This window comes from Triplophysa rosa, linkage group LG7 (genome assembly GCF_024868665.1).
Source record: "Triplophysa rosa linkage group LG7, Trosa_1v2, whole genome shotgun sequence".
Lineage (NCBI taxonomy): Eukaryota > Metazoa > Chordata > Actinopteri > Cypriniformes > Nemacheilidae > Triplophysa > Triplophysa rosa.
Window position 1 is genome coordinate 9565956 of NC_079896.1, and position 26556 is coordinate 9592511.

A 26556-nucleotide genomic window follows, 5' to 3' on the forward strand; every position below is an offset into this window, starting at 1 on the left:
TTTCTTATCTTAAGTTTACCCCAAAATTCCCATTTTGTCATTATTTACTCAACCTCAATGGAAAACGTTATAGAGTCATTCAGGTTTTTAAGGACACGAGGGTGAGTAAATGATGACAGAATTTCATTTTTAGGTCATTAAAGGATGAAAAGTGTCTGTCAAGCAGGCGTTTTAATTTCAATATCAGCCGATAACCCATCTTCACCTCTGTGCGTGCGATAATCTAAGTCAATACTACAATATACGCTCATCATCCTCAGTATTTTACACACAATAGTATACAGTCAAGTTCACCTTTAAAGTTATGTATTTGAGAGTGATTGTGGGAGAAGTGTCTGATGAAGTGTATGAGCGAGAGGGCAGCTGCTCTGTATTAAAAGACATGAGCTTTCGAGAGCCTATCTAAAGCCCTACAGCAAATCACCTTCAACATCAATCTACACCCAATACAAAAGCTTCAACTACACAATCTATTGCCTTGGCCATTACGTCCAACCCCAGCCCACACATACAGCACAGCATCAACGCTGAGGCCGAACACTCCTACACACACGCACACAAGGCATCACTGGCTTAAATTCAAAGACAAAAGACCCCACTAAATGTTTTATAATATATACAATATAATATATAATTATATTTTGCAAACTCGCTTTAAAACATTTAAAACAAAAAGAGACTTGAGTCTGCTGCACCAACAGAAGTCTATAAGAGTAATTTTTTGCTCATTTTGTTATATCCACTAGGTGAAAATCCTAAAATCAAAGCTCACACAAATAGACTACATTGCATGGTGTATTTAAGGTTGGCGATCCTTAGTATAAGCAGTAATAACAGTATTACTTCCCTTAGCAAGCAGCATCAAATATTAAAGACACTACATCAGGCCCCCCTAAAATATGCTCTTAAGGAAATAGTTCTTCCAAAAATCTGTAAAATTCTGTCATTATTTACTCACCCTCAACGTATGACTTTCTTTCATCTGCATAACACAAAAATATATATTTTGAACAATGTTGGTAATCAAACAATGGCGGTTCCCATTCACTTGTATTGTATAGATGAAACCAATGGGTCAATGGGTACCGCCGTTGTTTGGTTACCAACATTCTTCTTTTGTGTTTAGCAGAAGAAAGAAACTCATACAGGTTTGAAATGTCAAGAGGGTGAGTAAATGATGGCAGAATGTTCACCTTAAACACGTGCGCTGATAAAAGATCCGAACAACTTGTGCATCAATTTCCTTTTAGCCGTGAGAGCATATGTCACACATATATCATAACTCACGCAGGTCCATTCCGGCTCACTGACTGCAGCCATGGGAGCCATAATGAACGTAATGGGGGAACAGTAGCTGCCCTAACTGGGTCTCAGGCAGAGCACCCATGAACCATAACGGAGCCTAATGGAGCCACAACACGAACAGGGAACATGCACAGCAGTTAACCTCAGTCACAGTGACAAATTAAAAATATGGAAAAACGCAAATTTCCATTTAGCAGGGTTTAAGATTAAAGTGTCTGGTTTTATTTTTCCTACTTTCCTGTAGCTCAGTGTTAGAGCATGGCACTAGCAACACCAATGTCATGGGTTCGATCCCAGGGATTGCACATTTACCGTTATGTCGTTCAAAACCTGTAAATGATTCTCTCCTCTGTGCAACACAAAATAAGATAGTTTTAGAAATGTCTCAGTGGTTTTGTGTCCATACAATGGAAGTCAATGGGGGCCAATGTTATTTAGTGACCAACATTCTTCAAAATATCTTCTTTTGTGATCAGCAGAAGAAAATCATACAGGGTTGTAAGGACATCATTTTTCGGTTAAAAACTGCTTAGTCAACTCTTGTGTCTGATATGGAGGAGCTCCATCATGCTTGGAGAATTTAGCCAGTTGCCCTTAAAGTGATAGTTCACCCAAAAATACAAATTCTGTCATTATTTACTCACTTTTATGTCATTTCAAACCTGTATGGATTTCTTTCTTTTGCAGAACGCCAAAAAAAGGATATTTTAAAGAAAGTTGGTAACTGAACAGCCCCGGCACCCATTCACTTCTACTGTATGGACACAAAACCAATGCAAGCAAATGGGTGATGGAAACATTCTTCAAAATATCTACTTTTGTGTCCTGCGGAAGAAAGACAGTTAAACAGGTTTGAAACGATAAGAGGGTGAGTAAATGATGACAGAATTATCATTTTTGGGTGAAGTATCACTTCAAACCCTTTCCAACTGTGATATCTTCAGCTAACCGGCAATCTCTAAACTGCATATCCCACAGTGTAGGCACAAAACTCCTTTTGTTTTTGTTCGGGTATCAGTTAGATTTAAATTAACTCAGAACCAAAGGCACAAGAGCTCTTCTGTCAGAAGCAGAGAGAACCGACCACACTTATACTCATGGTCTGGAGGGACACATCATGCCGTCCCATGTATCACTTGAATGGCAGTGGGGAATTATTTTTATGGGACACACGATGGGTTGTAATTGCACTGTTGGAGTTGGATGTGATTTAGCGTTAGGGGGCTCTGACCCTGAAGCTATGATCTAAAAAAATCCTCAGTTCTACTGGGCGATACAAGAGAGCAGAAAAAGAGAGCTTTACTGATTTCACTCGCACACCAAAACTTTGAAGACAGGTGCTCACATTAAGAATAACGCAATGTAAACATGACATTATGTAGGCATACCAGATTTGCTAACGATGACCTACACCTCAAGGGGCTCGCAGGCGAATCGCAGTTTTTGTCCCTTTAATTCATTCTGTCAAAATAAACGCTTTTACAGCAAACATCTCTAATGAATCATGATTTTTATCACTCCCACTAGACACAAATCTCTTTTTTGCTGGTATGTGGCATATTTAGGGGGCGCGGTAAGCAACCATCAGCAAGGAAGAGCTACCGCGCCTACTGCACACCTGTGTCAACACAAAAGCGCATCTGGGTTGGAGTGCCTGACGGTTCGAGGACCAACTGAGATGTATGTAAACTTCAGCTCGATGTTAATTAAGTTAAAAAAACTCTTAATTAAGAAAAGTTAGGCCTACTTCAATAATTCAGCTCACGACTGCATACGTTCACTCAACTGTCTGGGCTTTACGTGTACATGCACGTATGTGTGTCCTGTTGTGTTTCGACCGCGGAGAGAGCGAATCAGCACTCCGGCGTGGTGATTAACGATGTGACTTTTGTTTTGGTGACGGGGAGGAATTCACAGGCCGCACGGGCATTCGCAATAATGCTTGTCTTGTCTATTTGGCTGCAGAGAAAGCATTAGTGAGCTCGTCCTGAAGAATAGACAAAAAGAGTTACCCTTCAAATGAGCTGGCTGGTTTCACTTAACCAATTTTCGTCGTGTGAATGAGTTTTTGCTTTAAGCAAAGTAGATAATGAGGGAACTAAGTGATAACCGTACTAAAGACTATTAGAGCTGGAAAACGTCTAAACTGGAAAGCGACACCCTAAGGGCAGAAAGGTGGGCAAAAAGATGAAATAATGGCAGGAGTGAGAAAATGGTACCGCTGGGGGCGAGATGACAGGAGGTAAACTGAACAGTTGTCATCATCATTTCAGTTCTGTTGACTTTATTTCCTTCAAAGTTCACGCTACGGTTTATTCCGTACGTTTCTGGAAGAACTAGTGGGTTGACTATTTCAGTTTTCTGGGTTTCATTAAAGGGATAGTTCACCCCAAAATGAAAATTCTGTCATCATTTACTCACCCTCGTGTAATTTCAAACCTGTATGGCTTTCTTCCTTTTGCAAAACACAAAAGAAGATATTTTGAAAAATGCTGGTACCAGAAAACCAATGGTCTCCATTGACTTTCATTGGTTTTGTGTCCATACAATAGAAGTGAAGTGAACATTTTTTGTTTACCACCATTCTTTAAAATATCGTCTGTAGTGGTTTGAGCAAATGATGACAACATTTTCATTTTTGGGCGAACTATCCCTTTAAATGCCTTGTAAGTCACTGAACAATTGTTTGACAAAAAAACCCAACAAGAGAAAGCATAAGACTTTCAGTGGATTTCTCTGGACATCCCTATAGTACATAATGTAGTTAGTTACCAGCAATAAACAGAACAACTTTGTGATGCAATCTCTGTATTAACAGTCAAACATTTCTGTTTATACTTGGACAATTGTGCCCTACGCTCTACATTTGTTTCGCCAGTTCTTTTCTCTTTATCCTGCTCTCGGTCGCTTTACCTCTCATGATGAGATGAATGGAGAGGTGGTAAAGGAGAGGAGAGCAATGCTGCAGCACATCCTGTGCTGATCAATACCAGAGCACTAAACCTGATGAGGGCCACGCTTGCCACTCCACCCATACCGAGAGAGCACGCGTGACCGCACGTGTCGACTGGAGAAAAAGAATAGGTGAACGGTATATGATTGTGTCTCGTTTGTGATTCTCAGACATGAATAGAATCTTAATATGCTGGATAAAATATTACACCTACAATTTTCAAAGACAGAAATAAAATAAATGTGTAATTTTTTGGAGGATTTATTGACAGAAATGCAATATAATATAAAACAACATCTTCACATGTGTATAAAGATCTTGCACAATGAAGCATTATGTTTTTATTACCTTAGAATGACCTAATTCTATCTACATACACCGCGGGTCCCCTTGCGTGGAATTTGCCATGTTGTTTCTACAGTAGCCCTAAACGGACAAACTGCTCTACAGAGCGCTTTTCGTAAACACGTTATCTCCCACGGCAAAGAAGGGAAAACGTAACGTCTTAGTGTTGTGTTAGCCACCGTAATGCTTCGAAAGGGAGGGGTGGAGAGAGCCATTGGTTGCAATTCGCAACCTCACCACTAGACGTCGCTAAATTTCATCCACTGGACATTTAATGGCTTTACTCAATTACATTTAATTAACTTTAATTCTTTGACATCCATCCTGTTGGACATCTTGTTACGTTTTTTAACTCCTTAAATAACAACATTGGTACATTTTTATATTTATATATGTTTATATACAGAGCTTAGGGAACTGCAGAAAAGAAATCACACTTGCTAAATCTGCTTAAATACAATGCACTGTTCCACAATAAATAAACAAAAAATCTGCCTCAAGGAAAATGTAGTGTAACAGTAAAATGACAGTAAAATTAACAAATTGAAGATGCAGAAAACAAAGAGCAAAACAGCAAGCATGTAACGGGAGGCGGGCAGTTTGTATGCTTGCATACGAGAGGAGGGCAGTTTGTATGCTTGCATGTGTGTGTGTGCATGGGCTTGTGTAATTTATTCCCAGGCGTCCATGCTTTACGGCTTTCTTAATTCAACTCCTGCTACTATTAATGTAGTTAATGTTGAGATTATATCTATTTTCTGGTGGCTGCCGGGGATTTACGAGGGCGTTTCCTCCCCCACCCGGTCCCCTCAAACACTCAATCACCTGACATAGCCGTACTGCTGACTACACACTCCCACCGCTCTCCGGCACGCTGGATGCCGGGTCACTGTACGGAAGGGTGAGGGGCTAAAGAGCACTCCGCCTGTCTGCTTCAGTCCCTTGCCTGCTTGAGTTCTTGGGTGGTGAACAGCCATCTGTGTGCTTGTTTGTTAACCAACAAACACAGAGACACTCTTGGTGTCACGGCTTTTATTAAAGTATGCTGTACGTCAGATGGAACCACGTGTTCCAGTAGCTCAACTGGTAAAGCGGGTCTCATGTTTGATTCTCAGTAAGCACTGATAAGTAAAATGTGTAACTTAAATGCACTGTAAGTAGCTTCGGATAAAAGCGTAAATGTAACGTCTGCCAAATGTGTAAATGTAATGAGTACAGTATGTGGCAGAGCGCCACAATCTAAAATACTCTAAAAAATAAGCATCACCAACAAATGAATGAATAAAAGCTGGATGGATCGTTAAAAATCTTCCCTTATCTTCTCCCCCACACTATCTCTCCTACTCATTTCCCTCTCTCTTGTAATATTTCACAATGCGTCACAGAGGTTCAAATTGAAAATCCCTTGATGAATCAATATTTATTGCAGGCAGCTAAATGAATGGCGGTAAGTCATCACAGCTCAAAGGCAGTCTGAAACCAAGCACGCCATCTCACAAAATCTGCATTACACAAATGAAGCCCCACAAACACACTCACTTACCCATTATACCCAAATCTAAATTATCATTCAATTGCACACAAATTGCAAACATTGGTAGCGCTTTAGAATACATTGCTGTTATATAATTAAAGGGACAGACAAAATAAAAATGTCGTCATCATTTACTCACCTTCGAGTTGTTCCAAATCTGTATACATTTCTTTGTTCTGATGAACACAGAGAAAGATATTTGGAAGAATGCTTATAACAGTTCTTGGACCCCATTGACTACCATAATATGAAAAATTACGTGATATATATTTTTGTTGTGATGAACACAAAAGATGATATTTTGAAGAATGTAGGAAAGCATACAGTTTTGGCTAACTTTTGACTACCATTGTAATTTTTCCTACTATGGTCAATGGGGTCCAAGAACTGTTCGGTTACAAGCATTTGTCCAAATATCTTTCTCTGTTTTCATCAGAACAAAGACATTTAAACAGGTTTGGAACAACTAGATTCATGACAGAATATTCATTTTTGGGTGAACTATCCCTTTAAGTATACACATAGATTCGGCAATATTTATCATTTTTTGATCAATGTAAAAACATTGGCATATCAGCTATAGCATAAAAAAGGCTGATATAACAACTGCATGCAAGTTGTTGCAAAATCCAACAACTTAATAGGAGTAGTTCGGAAACAATGAATATGTCTTCTGTCATTTTTAACAAATCCAACCATTTTTAAGATATATCGATATATTTTTTCAACGCGATTAGACAATATCGTTAATACCGATATGGGGTATATTGAACTTGAAGCGGCTCTGTGGTGTCTGACATGCGCAGTACCCATATGCAGAGTGAGCAGAACACTCTCGCTCTGCGCGCGAACTGGATGGACCTCGCAACAAGAAATGCTGCGTGCATTTAACAGACTGTCATTTGTAACTGCAGTGGCGACATTACGCCACAGTGGAGGCGCTGTTTCGTTATTAGCACACTGAGGCGCTAAAAAGAGTTGCAGAACAAGAGCCAGCCTGTGTTTCACGGCTGTTTGTTTTGCATGCAAGTATGTTTAATTTCTTAAAATTTATTAAATTAACATGACGCAAATCATTGTAATGTCTTTAGCTGTGCAGTTGGATCGTTGAATCAGCGTATACTGTACACAGCGAGTTCGCCAGTATGAACGCACATTGCGTTTAGAACGACTCGCACACGAATGACTCATTTGAACCGATTCATTTAAACTATTGTACGTTTCAGTCACTAGCGAATATAAGAGATCATTGAATCATTTAAAGTGAACCACAGAGAATGAAAGATGTGACTGAGCTTTGCTCATTTTGAAAGACTGGTTAATTCAGTTGGCTATTGTGGGCTGAAAAGTTAGTTGAAAATGATAAAAATGCTTTATTTGATAAAAAAAACATTTCTGTTAGGTTGAATAAAAGTAATGTTTTATATAACTTAATAATTGTCATTTTTATCTAATTTTGTTAGAACTTTTAATATGTCAAACTCAAAGTCACTTTGGTTAAGCCACTTAAAGGTACGGTAGGCCTACGTGTGTGTGTGCGCGCGTGTGTGTGTTTGTGCGTGTGTGTGTGTGTACAAGATCAGGATGGCACCACCTCCGCCTCATTTTGAGCCAGGAAAAACCCTGTCTATGTTTTCAAATAGGGAAAAAAACCCTGTCATTGAATTTATTTTCACAAGCCATTTTAATAAAGGTGATTGTGACATCTCACATGAGGCTTTGACTTGCTAGTAAACATTTATTCCACTTTGTAGAAAATATCGATATACATATCGGATATCGCCTTTCATCAAAAAAATACAGAGATATGAATTTTGGTCAATATCGCCCAGCCCTACTTCCTCAGTCAATTTTAAAGATGTTATATTTTTACAGAATCTTTATGTACGTTATGTACAGTAGGATTATTTTATGTAGACAACAGTAAACCACAAAAAATGACTTTAGCTGGGTTTTCACAGGCAGGGCCACATATATAAACATGACAAATTACAATAGCACTCATAAAAATAATTTTAACAAAGTGTATTTACAAGTTGTACCACTATTAAGTACACTGTTACATTGCTAAGTAAAATATACTGTAGCCAAATCACTTACAAAATAATTCCACAAGAAAAAGAGAATTTGAACAGAATGGACAAAAACATTGCCCTGTATCATTCTAAATGAAAATGTTGCAGTAACAGACACGCATGCATGTGCTGAATACTTGAGACAGGGCCGCTGAGGTCAAAATGTCAGCATCTCTTCAATAATGAGCTCAAATGAGAGTCTGACCTGTAGATCTATTAATCATCTATTTCAAGAGCAGCTGTTACACGTCTGTTGCCCAAAATGTTCTTAACTGACATGTGATGACTGCATATATCAGGAGCCATACTAAATCAGGAATAGTAGTATGTTTCTTTAGCAAGATCTCTTAAAGGAGCAATGTGGAGATTTTAGTGGCCTCTAGTGGTGAGGTTGCGAACTGCAACCAACGGCGCACTCCCCCTCCCTTTCAAACTACACACTAGGCCTTTAAAGTGAAGTTTACCAAACTTAGAGCAACAAGTCGCAAACACATACAGCGATAAACACATAAGCTACTTATCTTCAGAACCTATGATCAATTCGTCATAAAATGAGCACTGATATAAGCAACATATAGAACTAGATTTAAAAACCTTTACTGTAAACAGATCTGTTCTATAAATCCCCCATTCTCCATTAACACAAATGTACAGCTCCTTAAGCAGCCTATCAGATATTTAAATGATTCCAGGCTCTGGTCCTGCTTTAAATGGCCAGTTTTTAGTGCTATCCACTCAAGGCTCTGTAAAACAATTCTCAATAAGGCAGAAAGGTCCAGAAAGAGAGAATGGGAATGGGAAAGAGAGAGAGAGAGAGAGAGAGAGAGGGAGATAAAAGAGAAAGTTATTTTGTTGAATGTGGCAAGCCACAGCCTCTTTTTTCTACATGGCTAAGCCAGGGCCGCGCGGCAGGGGGATTTATGAAGATCATTTTAACTCTGTAGATAAGAGTGGGAATAAAAAATTACACCCACACGCATGAGTGCTTCATTTACACCCTTAAGTGAATGGGATTTCTCAGTGGTCTCCTATCAGACTAAAGCTAATGCCATACAGACACAGCCGTGACCCCTCGTTCTTCTCCCTGTCTTTATATTAAGCATTCACAATCTAGAAGCTTTCTAGCTTTCCTACTTTTGCTGTTGTCAGGCTGGGATTCAGAGTCTTAGTCTTGTTTTATCTGTTAGATAATTCTTAGTACTTTTGAGGAAGTAACCTGATAAATTAAAATAATTTATATAATAATAATAATTGTTATCATATATAATTATTAATATTATTCATTGTTATTAATTATTAATACTAATAACAACAAAGACAGTAGAAAGGATAAAGTAAATTACAAAAAATAAGAGAGCGAGAGAGACAAGATTAAGACATGAAGCAGACCAGACCTGCAGCTCTTATATGAGCACAATAACATGCTAACATGTAAACATTTACATTTAGTCACTTAGCAGACGCTTTTATGCTAAGCGACTTACAAATTAGGTAAACAATAGAAGCATTTGGAACAACATAAGGACAACAAAAAGCATAAGTGCAGTAAAAACTGGTCTCGTATAGCCTACCACAGTATACAAACCAAAGGATTTTTTTTAAGGATAGAAAGAGTATAAAAGAAATTAAGACGATTCTTAAAAATGGCTACAGAATCTGCTGATCTTGTAGGAGCGGGTAGATCATTCCACAGATGTGGAACAGATCCAGAGAAGGTACGTGAGAGGGATTTTTTCCCTTACTGGCGATGGCACTACAAGACATCGTTCATTTGCAGAGCATAGGGATCTGGCCGGTACATAGGTCTGTATTAGCGAGTGAAGACACGGGGGTGCCGAACCAGTGGTGGTCTTGTAGGCCAAGAGCAGAGCTTTGAATTTGATGCGAGCGACTATACCCTTACATAACATAACCCTTTGGCTATGGTTGTTCTCCCTTTTTGTTTTTTCCCTTTGCATTTAATGTTATGAAACCAATTTCAAGGAGCCATGGTCTGATTTAGGCATCTCGGTCACCGCCCACATGTTCTCAAAGCATGTGGGCCATCCCGCAGAACATGTTTATGGTTTATGTTACATTTTCCATAATAGATTACCATGATGAGCGGCACCTTCTCTCCGTCATATTATCAGCGCTGATGAGACGGTTAGTTATGGTTCTGTGTGGCGTTACTAAGGGCAAGGCGGTTATTTAAGGTTTTATTAGGCGCTGAGAGACAGTGAATGTCAACAGAGAGGTTTTAATCAGCCTGGTAATTGGTTGTGCCGGACTGTGATTGCGGGTGGGGTGCAGGCACGCGTGCAAACATGGAGATTATGATAGCACAAAACCATTAAAATGAGCCCTGATGAAAAGCAGAAACAGGGGGGCAGTCCTGAAGTGGCCCGCATTCATGACAGTGACTTACCTGGCCGACTGGACTCTCTTGACCCTGTAGGAAAGAGCGGGGCTGTGGTGGACAGCGTGTGCCCTGCGCGTGTCAATCTTGTAGCGTGTTTTGATGACCCTATGTGATGGCGGGCTTCGCACTGATGGAAAGGGAGGGCCTGCGGAGTAAAAATACAAATCACGGAAGGAAATTAATGGTTGACGTGTCACTTCACCGATCAATAATGCTTAATCACCTAATGATGCCCGCGTGGGCTATAACCAAATCATTAGTTAGTCAGCCTGTGGTTTGCAGAAACTTAAGTTACATGTAGGATTTAAACTAAAAACAAAATCCCATTTCAATTGAGCTGCCAATATAATTCTCACAACTTGTTCAGGTTATTTATAAAGATTCATCTATAAAAGATTAATGGAGCTACTGTGTACACTCGGTTTCGATCCCACTGTAATATATGTATTTTTAATAAGATTAATGAAGAAGATTTTAATCTCATATTTTGATGTGGTCTCAGACTGGTTTTGTGAGTTCTGAGTTCTGCTCTACAGGACACACAACTTAAACACACACACACTGGCACACACAGTGTCTTCCTCTGGCAGGTGCGCTCCTTAATAAGCCGCACATGGAAAAATGACTGAATAACAAAGGCTGAATTTTTATCAGCCTAATAAATCATATCCGTCTCTCCACCCCAACCCTTCCTTTCTCTATCTCTAAGTCTTATTCCTTATATCATTTCATAGATCCATCAGAGAGGCGGAGGGAAGGATGTGCAGGAGAGAATAAGTGTGGCTTTTATTTATTTCTTTCTGTATTCATTTATCCATCATGTTGCTTTATGAGTGGCTGGGCTGAAGTGACATGCATGCATGCGGGTTGAGTAAAAGATGGACTCGGCATGGCGGCTTTCGCTCGTCTCCGCTTTACACCAGAGCTAAAAACCCTGAAGATTTATTCCCAGCGCCTACAATTTAGCATGTTAGACAAGCCAGCGGGGGAATGGAATTACTTAAAGAACTTAAACGAATCAGAGAGGGTTAGTAAAGACGAGAGACAGAGAGGCTTTGGCTGAAACTTTATATAATAAAGTACATATAATAAAGTAAAAGTATATGCAATTAGATAAATTACATTAAAACTGTAAATATAGAGGTGACTGATTTAGTACGCGAGTAAATAAACCAACATTTTTAACAGCATTCCTCCAATGCTCCAAAAAACCTAGATATATGTCAAAAGAAACACTATGACACATAAAAAAATGTATTACATGGATCGGAATAATCCATTTAATAAAAAAGATCAGTCAGTACAGTATTCTAAATTCCTTTTTGGCTTGAACATACATGAAAATGTCAGGGAGACACTACATTTTTCACTATGACTGGGAACACTTTGTCTTCGTAATGAGTAATGTGAGAGAAAGGAGGATAAAAACAACATGAGCCTGAAAACAAATTCTAGAAGAATGTACAGCAATTCAAAGGAAGGATGGAAAAAATAAAGGAGGAAGGAAAGCAGGAAGTGAGGAAACAAGGAAGAACCAACGTACAAGAAGAAAGAATGAACTGAAAGAAGGAAAAGAAAGAAAGACAGCTGGGAGGACGGGAGGAAGGAAGGAAGGAATTAAGGAAGGAAAGAAAGAAAGAAATAGTTTTTAATAACAGCCTTTGTTATTTAAATATCTACTCCTCCTGTGTTTAATCGCCATTTCTGAATGTTACAATAAAATCTCGCATTTCCTGTCACAATATAAGCCCTTCCTCCTCCTATTTTCCCCATCTTCCACGCCAGGCCGCCCCTCTCCATTTATCACCAGACACACACTTCAGCATCAGCCAGGGAATTCATCTTCGACAAACATTTACCGATGATGAAATCTCGGCACAGCACGGCACAGCGACAGAGCACAAAGCGGAGGGTTGGATCCAAGTGTACGTGTATGTGATACGGAGGACCCCTTATGAGCATTTATATGTGTTTTACACTAGTGATGAAGTGTGTGTACCTCTGAGTATACGAGCGGACTATGTAAACGAGGGAGCAAACTCTTGTGTGTGGGCCTACGTCGAAAGGTTGTGTATGCCAGTCTGTGAAATTAGTTGTCTGGCTCAAAGTCACTTTTTCACACACCGCTCATCTGTACCGCAGACGGCAGCCCTGCAGATGACAAATACACCTTGTCAGGGAACTTGTGTCTTACACAGCCAGCCGTACGCTGGGCACTTCGCCGTATTGTTCCACCTTACCTATTGTCTAATGATAGCGCGGCAGAATTGATGCCGCCAGCGTCTTTGTGTGCGGCTGGTTTAGTGCAGCGCTGAACGTTAGGTGCCAAAGCACAGGCTGTGGTCCCTGTCAGGACACTTTTTATTGATGCGTGTGCTCGCAAGTGTGTGTATATGTGTGTGGTAAAGTCCTGTCAGTGGCCCATTAGAGGGAAGATTGAGACTCTACTCGGCACAGACTCACTCAACCAACACAACCTGCTGGGCTTTACAATCAGGCCCGGGGACTCATCCATCGCCCGCTGACACGCCGGCCCCGCACCCGCACCGCCTCAGACCGCCGATTATTTACTCAACTCACTTCAGCTTTGGAGCTGCGAGCTCACACCTTTATCTCTGTCACTTGTGCGGACTCATTTTTCTGACAGGTTCCCGTGTTATTATCCGTCTGTTCTTTGTGGACTTTATGTTGGGCTGCTTGGGATAACAGAGTAGTGATGTTAACATTAATCGATTCATTGAAGAAATTAGATTTAATACAGATTTAATTGAATGAACACTATTTAATTACATACAAGTGGCCAAAAGTGATGTCAAACTTTGAGAAATTGATGCCTTTTAATCAAATGCAACCGTGGAAAAAATTAAGACACCATTCAACATTTTTTCAGCTTTCTAGATGTATTGTAGCCATTCCAGTCAAGTGTCTGTTGAATTTCAACAAAATCAAACCTCAGGAGTAACAAAGTCATCCAACAGCAATGTGAAAGACTGACAGCATGACAAGACATGAAAACTGTGGTAAAAATCAGGGTTACCATAAAAAATACATTTTACAAAATACAACTTTTTCTAAATACACGTACAAATATCCTGTAGTATTGCTTAAAAATTAATAGAAACTTGTTTGAGATCTGAAAAATACAGAGCATTTTTCTGTCATTTTGACCTGTTTCTCCAGTTTTTATTTTCTGCTAAATAAATGCAAACAGAAACAAACTTTTTATTTTAAATTTGTTAGAAATACTGTTAGTAGTTTACCCTAACACAAATCTATACATTTCAGAAAAACTGATTTTTAAATGGTCTCTTAATTTTTTAATGTAATAAAATATTGTATGCATATTGGAAATTGGAAATAATTAATGAGGCCTAAATAATGCCTTAAAATCAGAAGTTGTACTAATATGCCTTCTGGACATCACTTTTAATGTACATTAGGTCAATATATTGGTTAATTTATTTTCATATAGACGGTTGCAGCAGCAACAACATAAACAAACGTTATGTGGCCCAAACTTAACTTCCGGTAGACCTCTGCAAAGAATCAATAACTGTTGAGTAGTTTTAATTTAATTTAATACAATTCATATACAATAAAATATTAATACGAATATATTAATTAATATGATTAATATGAATATAAATTAAATATAATATAAATGATGTTACTAGCAGCCAGACTGCTAAATACACACAGACACAGGCGCATGTGTCCGATGAAACGATCTATAAAGTCATTGAACTATCATATATTACCCTGTCCACAGCAATGTACTTTACAAACAACTCAATCAGCACATCACACATGATCTTTTAATCATACTTAATTAAATGGCCAACCTCTGTAATAATAATAACTATCACCTTTTGACATTTTAAGGTGGCCAACGAGTCAAGTCAACACTTCCCTGATGTCTTTTTAAGATAGGAGGTGAAATCCAGACATTTAAGCTGCACTACTTGTAGTACCCATGTTCTCTGGAAGCGATACGGAGATACGGATAGCACAAATACTGGTATAGCATTTATTTCACACTTTCTTGAATGTTCTCTGAGCTCCTCATCCGTGTTGTGACAGAGCAGTAGTGACACCCTGCATCCTCTTAGGGATTATCAAGCCACGTCATCTCGTGTTCTCTGATCCCGTCTCCAAATTTGACAACTAATTCCGTTTAACAGCGGTCCGATTCTTTACCGTTCCATCTCTGTCACATCATTAATCTCATTATTGACAGTGAGAGGCCGCTTCTGCAGCAATTCCCCATGGGCTCATCCTCTGATTCCCAGTGGGACGGCATCGCTGCCATTAAATGCTTCGCCGGTAAACCAGGAACACTTAACGCTGCTATCAAACTAGAGTTAGGGCAGAGCGGAATCCCATGGGACAAAATAAGCGCGGCAGAAAGAGTGTGCCAGTGCACTATCTTGGCAGGGACTGGCAGAGACTTGAGATTTGAATTGTGGTTTGTTGACTATTGTTTGATTCTAGTCTGCATGTCTGTCTGTCTCCAAGCAATTCAGTCAATGAGTCTCAGTGGCACATGTGTTACAGACCAGCTGTTTAACCAGCATTCCTAAAACTCAAGCAAGGGCAGAGCAATCATAAAAATGTGATGCCAAATGTAGAGGAGGGGCTGCGACTGAGCTCCTCAAGTCCTGCGAGTTACTGTTAATAATGAAATTACAGTACAAACCTAAAAAAACTGAACAAATGGTGTGAAAAGAAAGCTACCATTTGCTGTTTACACGTTATTTTTTGTAACTAGTTGGTGTGGTATACTTGCCAAAACGGGTAACGAAAGTCACCACACTCAAAATGACACAAGTAAAGGTAACTGTAGGGCAAGTTCCCTTTATATCCCATAGCCCAACATTTGGTAAGCAACAAACAACTTTCTATCATTTGGTGACATTTGCTCCCCTATGACGATCATGAGGAACCAGAGGAACATTCAATGTCAGACTGCAGGGAGTCCATTAAACTCTTGACCCCAAATACCAACATGCCTCTTCTCCATTCTGGCACAAACAACCTCTGAATGTACATACCCGTGGCTGAAAGGTGTGCCAAGTGTTTGTGCATGTGTAATAGAAAGAGATGTGACCTTGAGAAGTTCTAAAGAGCAGAAATACAAGAAGTGCCCTCAGAGGCTCAGAAGAGCTGGTAATGAAGACAGACGCATAACAAGATGGTCATCAAGATGGTACTCTGGACAGATCCGATGAGAGATGAGGAACAAGAAGAACCGCCTCACCGTGAACCATGGCCACTGCTGGACCACTGGACGACTCCACTAGACTCCATACCAGTCAAAACTGGGAGAGGCTCAAGTGTCGCCCACGAGGCCAGGAATCATCAGTCATCGGAATGGCGCTATCGTCACAGAAACCAACACCACATTAACGCACATAAATTCTGGGGCCTGCTTTTGCATCAGCTGATGACTGGACCGAAGATGGCTGGAAATAATGAGAGCAACACGACCCGTACTGAGCATCCCTGACTGCTTGTACTGCGTGTTAACATTAAAGCTACTTTTTTTTATTTGCGCTAGTAGCCTCTAAGTGGACATGAATACTTCAGAACCCACATCATGGAAATGTTTCCATACTGCTAATGTTTACTCCTTTGGGGTTTCTGCATTTGCTTAACGTCTGCAAGCATGCAGTTGAGTGTCACTGCTGGTTAGAAGCGGAGCAGGGAAAACTCAAATGAGTAATGGCAATGGCTTCCTTAGATACTGCTGTTTACATCCGGTTATGGCAATAAAGACATGAATAAGAGATGAGAGGCAAGTATTCTGACCTTGCCCTTAGCCTGAGAGGACTGCACTCCTATCAAAACAAGAACTCTGCAATGAGCAATACATTGGACGGGATACAATATTAATATAAGGAGAAATGGAGAAAGTGCATTGGGATGTACTGTGTGCATAATGTTTCGCAGGATTTGGGGGTCAGGGACATTCATGTTACTGAAATTCACACTGTGTCCTGTATCATGAGAATCACATTTCGATTCGTGCTGTCACAATATCAAATTTTTCATGGCACGATAATCATGGCCAAAAGAATTCATGACACTTTTTCATCACAAAATCTCTGAAAAGATTGTTAAGTCAGCGTAATCTTTACTTTTGATTGTTTTGTGTTTTTTTGGTCAATGAATCACACAACGAGTGTAGGAAGGCAGAGACAAAGTTTGTAACCCTTGTGGCTCTTAAAGGGATAGATCACTCAAAAATGAACGTTCTGTCATTATTTATTCACCCTCTTATTACACGGCTCATTGGAATGCTAGATTCTGATTGGCCAGGCACGACATTTGCAGGTTCGTTATTCCCAGATAACAACCTCTCAAAATTCATAAAACACGTACATTATCCCTTACATGTCATATAAAACATGTATATGACTCTTTTTTTCTGTGGAACACAAAAGAAGATATTCTGAGAAATGGCTCAGTGGTTTTGAGTTCATACAATGGAAGTCAATGGGGATCAATGTTGTCTGTTTACCAAAATTCTTCTAAATATCTTCTTTTGTGTTCTGCACAGTCGTACAGGTTTGGAATGAAATGAAGATGAATAAATTATTATCATTTTTGAGTGAATTAACACAATGGTAATCATTATGGTTTTTATTGTGACACCCCTAGTATTTTGTCGCCTTGAAATTACAAGGTTCTATCTGCATTCTGAGCAGTTTTGAGATAATGTTTTTGCATTCCATTTGACTTTGTAGATAAAACCTTTTTGTGCTCTAATAAAAAAATTCCCGCATTGTACACAACAACATCACATAATGTAAATAAGTTGTCACAGAATAAGAATATTTGACCAACTCAATTTGTCAGATAGAACCTTATTATTCCAAAGCGACAATTTATCTGTTGAACCAAAGATTTTTTGATATGCTTTTATGATATGCATCTATGGCACACAGTAGGGGAACTTCATGGTTAAGTGCCCTGCCTCAACACACAATAAAAACCTAGAGTCTGAAACACTGCCCTTCACAGCTGACAGCTGAATATCTTTTGAGAGATGGAGGCATGTTTATAAAAACATGCGAGCATAAGTGTCTCAAAAATAGGAATTACAAATTTAGCAGGAGATTGCGGCATGTATCCAACTGAGTGATTCCGGCACGTGCTGACAACAGCGCTGCATACATTCACAGTATAACTTGTAGCGGCTAATGTACATGTATGCATGCATGTCCCAATGGTGTGCGCACAGCCGCTTCATTGTGTGGTGGTGACAGACCAAATAAACATGACTGATGCGATCTGGGTTGAGCGTTTATGTCCACCGAGAGCTAAAGATGCTCTCACATGCTCACTTCACCTGTTAGCCACCTGTCTGCTATCAAGGGCACCTAAGAGTCTATAGCAGGTCAGACAAAATCCAAGGAGGTGTACTCCTTGCAAGGAGAGATCATTAATCACGGGGTGCGAATATGTGTTGATAAAAGGAGTTGGTGTTTGGCTGTTCATGCTCGATCAGGTCGAAGCATTCAAGTGACTAAAAAACTTGAGTTCTACTCACTGAGTGAGAGATTGAGCGCGAGTGGCCGGTCACCGTGTCGATGGCTTACTGAGTGACTTATGGCGGTCGTGAAAGTGTCACAGTGGTAAACACTAACCTAGTTTGAGGGGCACAAGCTTGAAATGGTCTTGTTGAGGACTGCAATTCCAGTAAACGGGACAATAAATTATGACCATGAGACCCTTAAAGACATGTAATAAAGTATGACCTTGATTTGGGTTAAATTATAATTCTCCCGAAACTCTTTCTCTGATCTTCTGTAGAACACAAAAGAAGATATTTTGGGAAATGTCTCTGTGGTTTTGTGTCCATACAATGGAAGTCAATGGGGCAATGCTGTTTAGTTACCAACTTTATTTTATTTCTTCTTGAATGAAAGAAAATCATACAAGTTGGGGGTTGCCTGCAGCGAGTGCAAAGATCTTTACACCTGGACTTTTGGGTGTCAAGCAGGTGCTCAAAACACAAAGTACATGATGCTTTACTGTCCCACTGGCTTTAATATCCCTTTGCATCTCTTCATCACTCTGCACTCTACACTTCTTCCGTTTTGACTGGCACTAATGCCAGCAGCTGCTGTAAGCTCTAATTGGTCCCTCTGGGTAAGACTGGCACTGAGGACTAAGGGCATCTGTTCCGGGAGGGCAAAGAGGAGGGCACATAACCACTGGAGCAGCTGCCCTCAATGTCACAAGGGTAACTGCAAGGGCATTGAGAAAGGCTAAGCCCCTCACCTTCAGTGGATCTGCACGCCCAACCTCAGATGTGTCATTTGGGAGGAGTTACTAAGAGATCTCTCACCCAAGTACTGGATGTTGGATAAGTGCTCAAACCAAATCTATCAACCTTTTCATGATAGGGAGGGCACAGAGAGAGATCAAGAGTGACACTGTCCCATCACTGTTGTAAGCTAAGAGTCTTCACCTCAAGTTGGTCATTAATATCCACAAACTCGTTAAGTGGAGAATGCCATGAAAGGGGATCTGGGACATGACAAGTGCTCCGGCACTTGGGAGCGGGACAAATCAGTGGCACTTAAAATAGATCAGGCCGTATTCACTAACTCTAACCACAGAGCTGCATTAAGGAGCCAAACACTGACCACAAAAAGATCTTGTTACATACAGCTTAATTGGCTGCAAATGTCTTATATTCACTTAATATGCAGCATGGAACAAAATAAATATTTCAATTTGAAACGTCCAACAATTCTACATAAACAAAGCTGTTTACACACCTGCACCGCTGTCTCTGTGGTTTTCCGAATGTAGGGGCAGTGCTTCTTAGGAAAAGGTCATAACTTATGTAACATTAGGTTGGGTAACCGCTGCATGCCACAATGCTTATGGTACAACTCCTTGACTATATTTACTGTAATAAATCCATTCAGATATAGACGGTTTCATCTAGGGATGCATGGAAATTATCGGTCATATAGGTATCGGCCAATACATGGTCATTTTTTATGTTATCGGTATCGGCCTATAATAAAACTTATATTATACGATATATTACAGCCGATAAATTATGAGTCATTTCCTCAAGTTGAACCACTTCAGCTGCTCACAGTTAAAATCCAGTACAGTACTGTCTTTCTGTCATGATCATTCACTCACTGTTATTAGCAAAACATTGTTGATGTACTGTAGTATGTAAATATTTATGAACGTGTATATTATAGGAACAAAAGTCTGCTGTCTGAATGCTTTCTGTCTTGAGACCTGTTAGACTTGTGGCTATTGAAAACACCTTTCTGGGTTGCTCTGGAAGAACATTTGTTTATTAAATAAACATTATACTAGAAAAGTTTAAAAGTTAAAGAATCTTTAACCAGTGTAAAGTAGGCTTGGTACATGATTTTCAGGAGACAAAAAAATTTCAGTCTCAGTCTAAATTAATTAACCTAAATTAATATTTAGGTACTGTATATCGGCCAATATATCGGTTATCGACTTCCAATGTTCAATAATGATCGGTTATCGTTATCGGCCAAAATTTACATATCGGTGCATCCCTAGTTTCATCTTAACATCATTAAAAACCGTTACTGCGCATGCGCACTTTAATATTACAAAAGATGCGCCACTGCCGCTACAATGAATGGCAGGGAATGCAATGCTCAATGTGGCCACTCTGGGCCGCTCTAGTGAAGGAAGTCCCGCCTTCCAATAAAACAAGCCAATCATCAATCAGTAAAGACTGACGATTCTCTGGGGCGGGGCTCTCGTGAGGCGCTTGCCAGCCTATGTGCAGGAGCAGTATATGAGGCGACCTCGAAAAAGGTGATTTTTTGCGCAATTTAAGCTTAGCAAACCAAAGTTATGATTCAGGGCATGTCACGCTTAATTATTGATCGGAAATATTCTGTTTAATTGTGATTTTTGCCAAGCGATTTTAGAAATATCTGCCTAACCAATTCAAGTAGATAGGACTGTGGACAGGGGCACGACTTCAGTAAACAGACTTTGCCCCAACTTAACTTCCGGTACACATTGACAAACAATAGATTGCCTGTAGATTATTTCTGATAAGAAGCAAAAGAGACCGAGAAGATCCATTACTTGGCTAAACTTGTCTCACCAATATTTTTAATTTAGAATGCGATACCAAGCTCAACCGCATTATGTCAATGTACCATACGGTTTGTTTAAATGCGATCAAACTATAGGACCCATTCAACAAATTGTTTAATCAATAAAATGAACATACAACAAAATTTAACAATTCCGTTTATTTAATACAATTATTATACAGTTAAATAATAATACAAATGAATATGAACAAATTAAATAAAATCTAAATAGTTAAATTATTAGACACTAACCAAACACAAACCGGACGTTAACTGGGGCCAGGACGCGCGCTGAAACGGTCTATAACTTTGACATTACTTCTGTTGTAGAACTGTAACATATTTGAAATAACACCAAAGTCTGAAATGTGCTGCGTAGTTCAATTGCATGTTCGTGAACCACAGCACTGCTATGGACATCTGAGATGGTTTGTGTTTATTTGGAGTACTGTTTTAATAGTGAAACAAATCAATAAACACAACAAATATTTATTCTACAATGAGCAATTTAAAACAAACTGCAAAGTGCAACCCATAAAGTGCAATTAAACATCGTCCAATATGTGAGGACATACAGAAACATTTCAACGTGATCCGTTTCATGAGATTTTAGTGAGTACCCTTCGAGTGACAAAAATTATTGGCTGATACTGATCTGCGGCCATTCGAGCTGAGCATTCCTATTGCAAACCATTTTAAAACCAAAATTTTAGTGTAACTCCTAGACTCACCAAAGACACCTGAAGGTGTTTTAGCGCAGGGTTTGGACACTTTTGGCTCTTTAAAAGTGGAACAGGATGGCCCTGCTATAGGTGAATAGGACAAAGCCAAAGGAGATGTAAGTTTTTTTTTCTCTGCAACATCATCTCTGCACAAACACCCCCTCCATTTACCTACTCTCAGTCAATGCAGCTTTGGACTTGCCAGAAATGCAACAGACCGCTGATGCTGCACGCCGTAAGTCATTTACATTAAGCAAACATTGACCTGCAGTCTAATCAAATACTTCTCTAGACAACTAGTCGACTAGTAAAGTGGATAAGTCATTGTGCAAGCCTTAAAAATAGCATCTAGAAAATGATGCATCAAAATGTACAATAGCACATGTGTGGTTTTCATGAAAAGATCGAGAGTGAGGTACAAAACACAACATTTAACCACTGAAGCCACACCACACAATCAATACAACAGAGTCCACTGTCCCTAAAAGACAGACTCTTCCGCCCCAGTCCTTTACACATGGGAGCTGGTGCTAATGTGCTGTCACTTTTTAAATATACAGATGGGAACTGGCCCAAAATGGTAAATGAATGCTTTTGGCAGCCTGATAATCAGTCAGTGTCAGGCAAACATACACCACACAGTACCGGCCATTGCTATTCCTCTCAGAAAATGTGCTAGCTTGATAGTCGGTCTACACAACACAGAATATTACTCTGCATAAAAGAGCTCTCTCATCTTTACTATTACCGTAAAGGGATAGTTTCCCAAAAAATCAATTCAATCATCAATTATTCACCCCACTGTCCCTCCAAAACCTCGTATCTACTGTACGTATTTTGTGATTTTTATTTTTTTGTTCACCCTCAAAACATAATGAATAAAACACAGTATAGCCTATAATCGTTTACACAGTACAGTACAGTGTTTTTTTCCATTTCCTAAAAAACAACGAATTTGGACATACAAGGTTTCGCAATGACTGCGACAATATGACTTTCTTCTGTGGAACACAAAAGAAGATATTTTGAGAAATGTATCATTGGTTTTGTGTCCGTACAACATTTCATTATAATCTAGACTAAGTCCTTATAAGCAACGATGGCCAGACATTATAACCTAGACCAGACAATAAGGAATATTTGCAATGCCTGACCGGATGTGACTACAACTAACCGGGATGGAGCCCAGGTTGCTCTACAGCCACCCTGACAGGAGACAAACTAGCTATTTCCCACAGAACAACTCACGGGGGACAACAGAAAATGAACTGGCCCTGATCAATACTATCCAGATCCTTAACCTCTCTCCCTTGCTTTCTAGTATTCATTGCTTACTTCTGTGCTACTCACAAAGAGAGTGAAAAACAAATACACGAATAACACACAGCAATGTGTGGAAAGACACGCATAATTAAGTAACGCTGGGTTACATAATTAAAACAAGTTGAGCTTTTTTCAATCTACAAAAGTTGTAGAATTATTCCTCTCAATTCAAATCTGCAAAAGGATCTTATTGGTTTTCTACATTAATGTTCGTATTTCTGCATTTGTTCTTTTTAAAAGGATGCTAAAATTTCTAAGGCCTATGAGAAAAAAATCAACACATTTAAAACTATACCGTATTAAATATATGAATACCACCCTGTTTCGATCACAGTGAAATGAATGAGTGCCTACAGGATGAGAACTTGTGAAAGATCCTGGTGACAAACAATATTATTAGACCACAATCTTTGAATGACTGTGCGTGTATGTGTGCTTCCGAAATACTGTACTCTAATGACAGAGATTCCTTTTTTGGCTGGTGTGTAAGTGTGTAGGATTTGTGAGTGCTGTCAATTGAGAGGAACGTTGTTATGAGTCCACAGGTGCAGGAAAGACCCTCAACACAATTCTCAGCCGGAGACAGGTGGGTGTACAACACACTGCTGCTATTCACACTCACACACACAATAACACACTCTTAGAGTCTGTTTATTTGCTAGTAAATTAGTGTAACTCTTATTTTACTCTTTATAAGGGTCATTCCACTGTAAAATGTTTTCGTGAAATATTATTATTGGATTGTATAGCACAATGCATAGTTTACGTGGTTAAGCATCTGTTAGCACAAAGCTGTAAATAGACTATATACATGCAGGGCGAAGACGTACGAAAATCTAAGTTGGCTAAGCCACTTCCACTCCAATAGGGCTGAGGTAAATTGTCACTAAACGATAAGGATATGTTTACTAAAAAAACATTCAAATTTCAGCGAACCGAAAGCACTACAGCTCAGCATTGTTGAGTGCCTCTGTGATCAAGCCTAAAGTAAGTGCAAAAGTTTACTTTTTTTATCCGTACTTGTGGATGTAGCTTGAAACGGATAGCCAAAAGACTTTCCCCTTTTTGGTTGTCGATGTGTGATGTAGAGTTTGGATAATTTGACGTTGACCGTAATCCTAGGTGCATCTTGAGTGAAACGCCATTGTTCCCTATGGATAAAATGCGGAAGCGATCGTGGGTCTATTTCTTTGTCCTAATAGGTAGCTAATCTAAGAACACTTACCTTACACTACCTTAAAGGCGGGGTAACCGATTTCCGAATTACGCTTTAGACAAGCAAGTCGGGCCGAGTACCAAAACAACCTTGTAGCCAATAAGCAGTAAGGTGCACAGTGCACAGGACGGACATTAGCCGAGCGCTGACGAAAGAGAAAGATGGGGATAGGGGTGTGTTTGTTTTGGTGATTTGAACATCAACAACGGCTAAGAGAAATCGGACACCCCGCCTTTAAGTGACTTTTATTTGATCTAATCCAAAAGTTAAATATAAACCATAACATATAAAGCACAAAATATAAAGCACAAAATAAATAAAATAACATTTTTAAATAGAATTAAGCCCAGGAGAACATGATTTAAAGGGTACAGGCTTAGAATATGTACTGAACAAGTCATTGGTGGTTTGAATGATCAATGGGCCCTTGTAAAAGGGTTCCCTCTGCAGGTTATGAGATGTATTGAACATTAAAACCATCAATCAAACATGTACCCTAATCTAACAACACACAAATTTACTTAATATTTGAATATGAACCATTAGAAATTTATACAATGCTTAAAGCATATTGCCAGTTATGCTTTTCAAAAAAGTTAAACGTGAAGCATGGAGACAGCAAGCTAAAAAAAATGTAAGAATCTGTTATTATTTTGGCAGATTTCCCTGACCGACTCCGTGCCGATGTCTACACAGTGATTTGTACAACTGATATAGGTGCAGAAATAGAAGTGGGAGCCATGCCTAACACTGTGCTCACCGTGTGGATCTGTTGAGCCGAGACAGACAGTGATTTGGCCAATGGGAATCCAGCCAATGCATGCGGTTTCAGCAGTGCAGACATCCCTTCTTGTAATATTGGCCTTTTGCCTTTAAGTTTACCAGATAGCAGTCGTATATGTGGTGGTGGTAATATGATCGAGACATGCGCTGCGTCCGGAATCGCCTACTTCCATACTATATAGTAGGCAAAAATGAGTATGAGTCATGAATAGTATGTCCGAGACCTCAGTATGCAAAAAACAGTAGGCGAGAAATACCCGGATGCTCTACTACTTCCGCTGAGATTCGTGAGTGTGGATCGGATGGACACTTCTCTATCCCATGATGCCACGGGAGCTGAGCAATGGCAAACATTTCAAAAGTAAATCAAATAAATATAGCGGAAAACGTCAATGTAAGTGCCAATAAATGAATTTCTCGTTAGGGCTGTCACGATTATTGAATAATCATCTCATCGCGATTGTTTGACCTCATCGCGATGGTTTCAGATCATCGCAATTATTGCACATCTCTATAGAAGACACTAGGGGGAGCTGTTGTGCATCTGCATATTGCATATTTTAGTGTATATATTGTAACTAAAGCATGGTAATACTTGTAAAATTTACCACCAAAACACAATCACTTAAAAAAAAAAACTAAAGCATATACCATAAAAATAACCTGCAGAAAACTGTGAAAACCAGTCTACCAAAATCTCATTAACACAGAAGTAAACTTTTATTGTAGTCTTGCAAGTGAGAAAAAACAGACTAGAAGCATTTCTATGACTGATAGTATTTTAATGGTGGCTTCAATTCACCCCTGATCAATTTACTTAATTTACAAGTATTTGGTGTTTGTATTATTGACAGGTAAAAGCCTAAACCTTAAATATATGACCCAATTTATCAATTAACAATTAATCGTCATAATCGCAATGATTTAGTAGACAATTAATCGTCAGCCAAATTTCATAATCGTGACAGCCCTATTTCTCGTGAATAAATTATGTTTTTATCAACGCTCACGTATGATTGTTGTTAATACGTCATAGGTCAAAGAGCATACGGATCACATGACCATAAAACATGGCGGACACAGTATGTCCGAAATGTATACTATATAGAACGTACTGTTTTAACGGCCGATAGGTGGGTACTTATTCAAATTCAGTACATACGATTTCGGACACAGCGATGGTGTCCAGCACACAAGCACAATACTCCAACAATGCCACTGCTCCAAAACAAGGCAACACATGTAAACAAACGCATACTTTAATACCAAAGCTGTCAGAATTGCCTCCCCCACTCAACAAGACTAAATGACCCTCTGTGTTCAAAGCAAATCTTACTAATTAAATATGCCGAGCATTAATTATGTACCTTGAGTGGGAGCCTATAAAACTATACTCACCAATTCCAGCCAATCGATACTGTAGAAGTGGAATTAGCAGTTATCTTAAAGTCCTTTAACAACAGTGCCGGCTGACAGACCAATACAAACAATCATCTATAATTAAACGGACATTTGCACACACACATTTAAAAGACGAAGAGGTACAAAGGCGCACACACACTGTAATGTGTCTAGAAAACCAACATATGATGTGTTTCACGTCATAAAAAGATTACAAAGGATATACACATTTCTATTAGTATGAATTATTAAGATTTGTATTCAATTTTACACATTTTATTTAGTTTCTTTTCTTTAAAAAATTACAATTTTTAAAGGGACAGTTCATTCAAAAATGAAAATTCTGCCTTTATTTACTCAACTTCAAGTTGTTC

At 39.2% G+C, this 26556-nt stretch overlaps 1 protein-coding gene across 1 annotated transcript in view; it reads right to left on the minus strand.

The window, feature by feature from the left end:
• The window catches only part of zc3h3 (zinc finger CCCH-type containing 3), a 70271-nt gene that overhangs the window by 26614 nt on the left and 17101 nt on the right, over positions 1–26556 (minus strand). The window contains exon 4 of the mRNA XM_057337705.1: positions 10620–10758. Coding sequence (XP_057193688.1) covers positions 10620–10758 — 139 coding nt within the window. The remainder of the gene's footprint in view (positions 1–10619; positions 10759–26556) is intronic.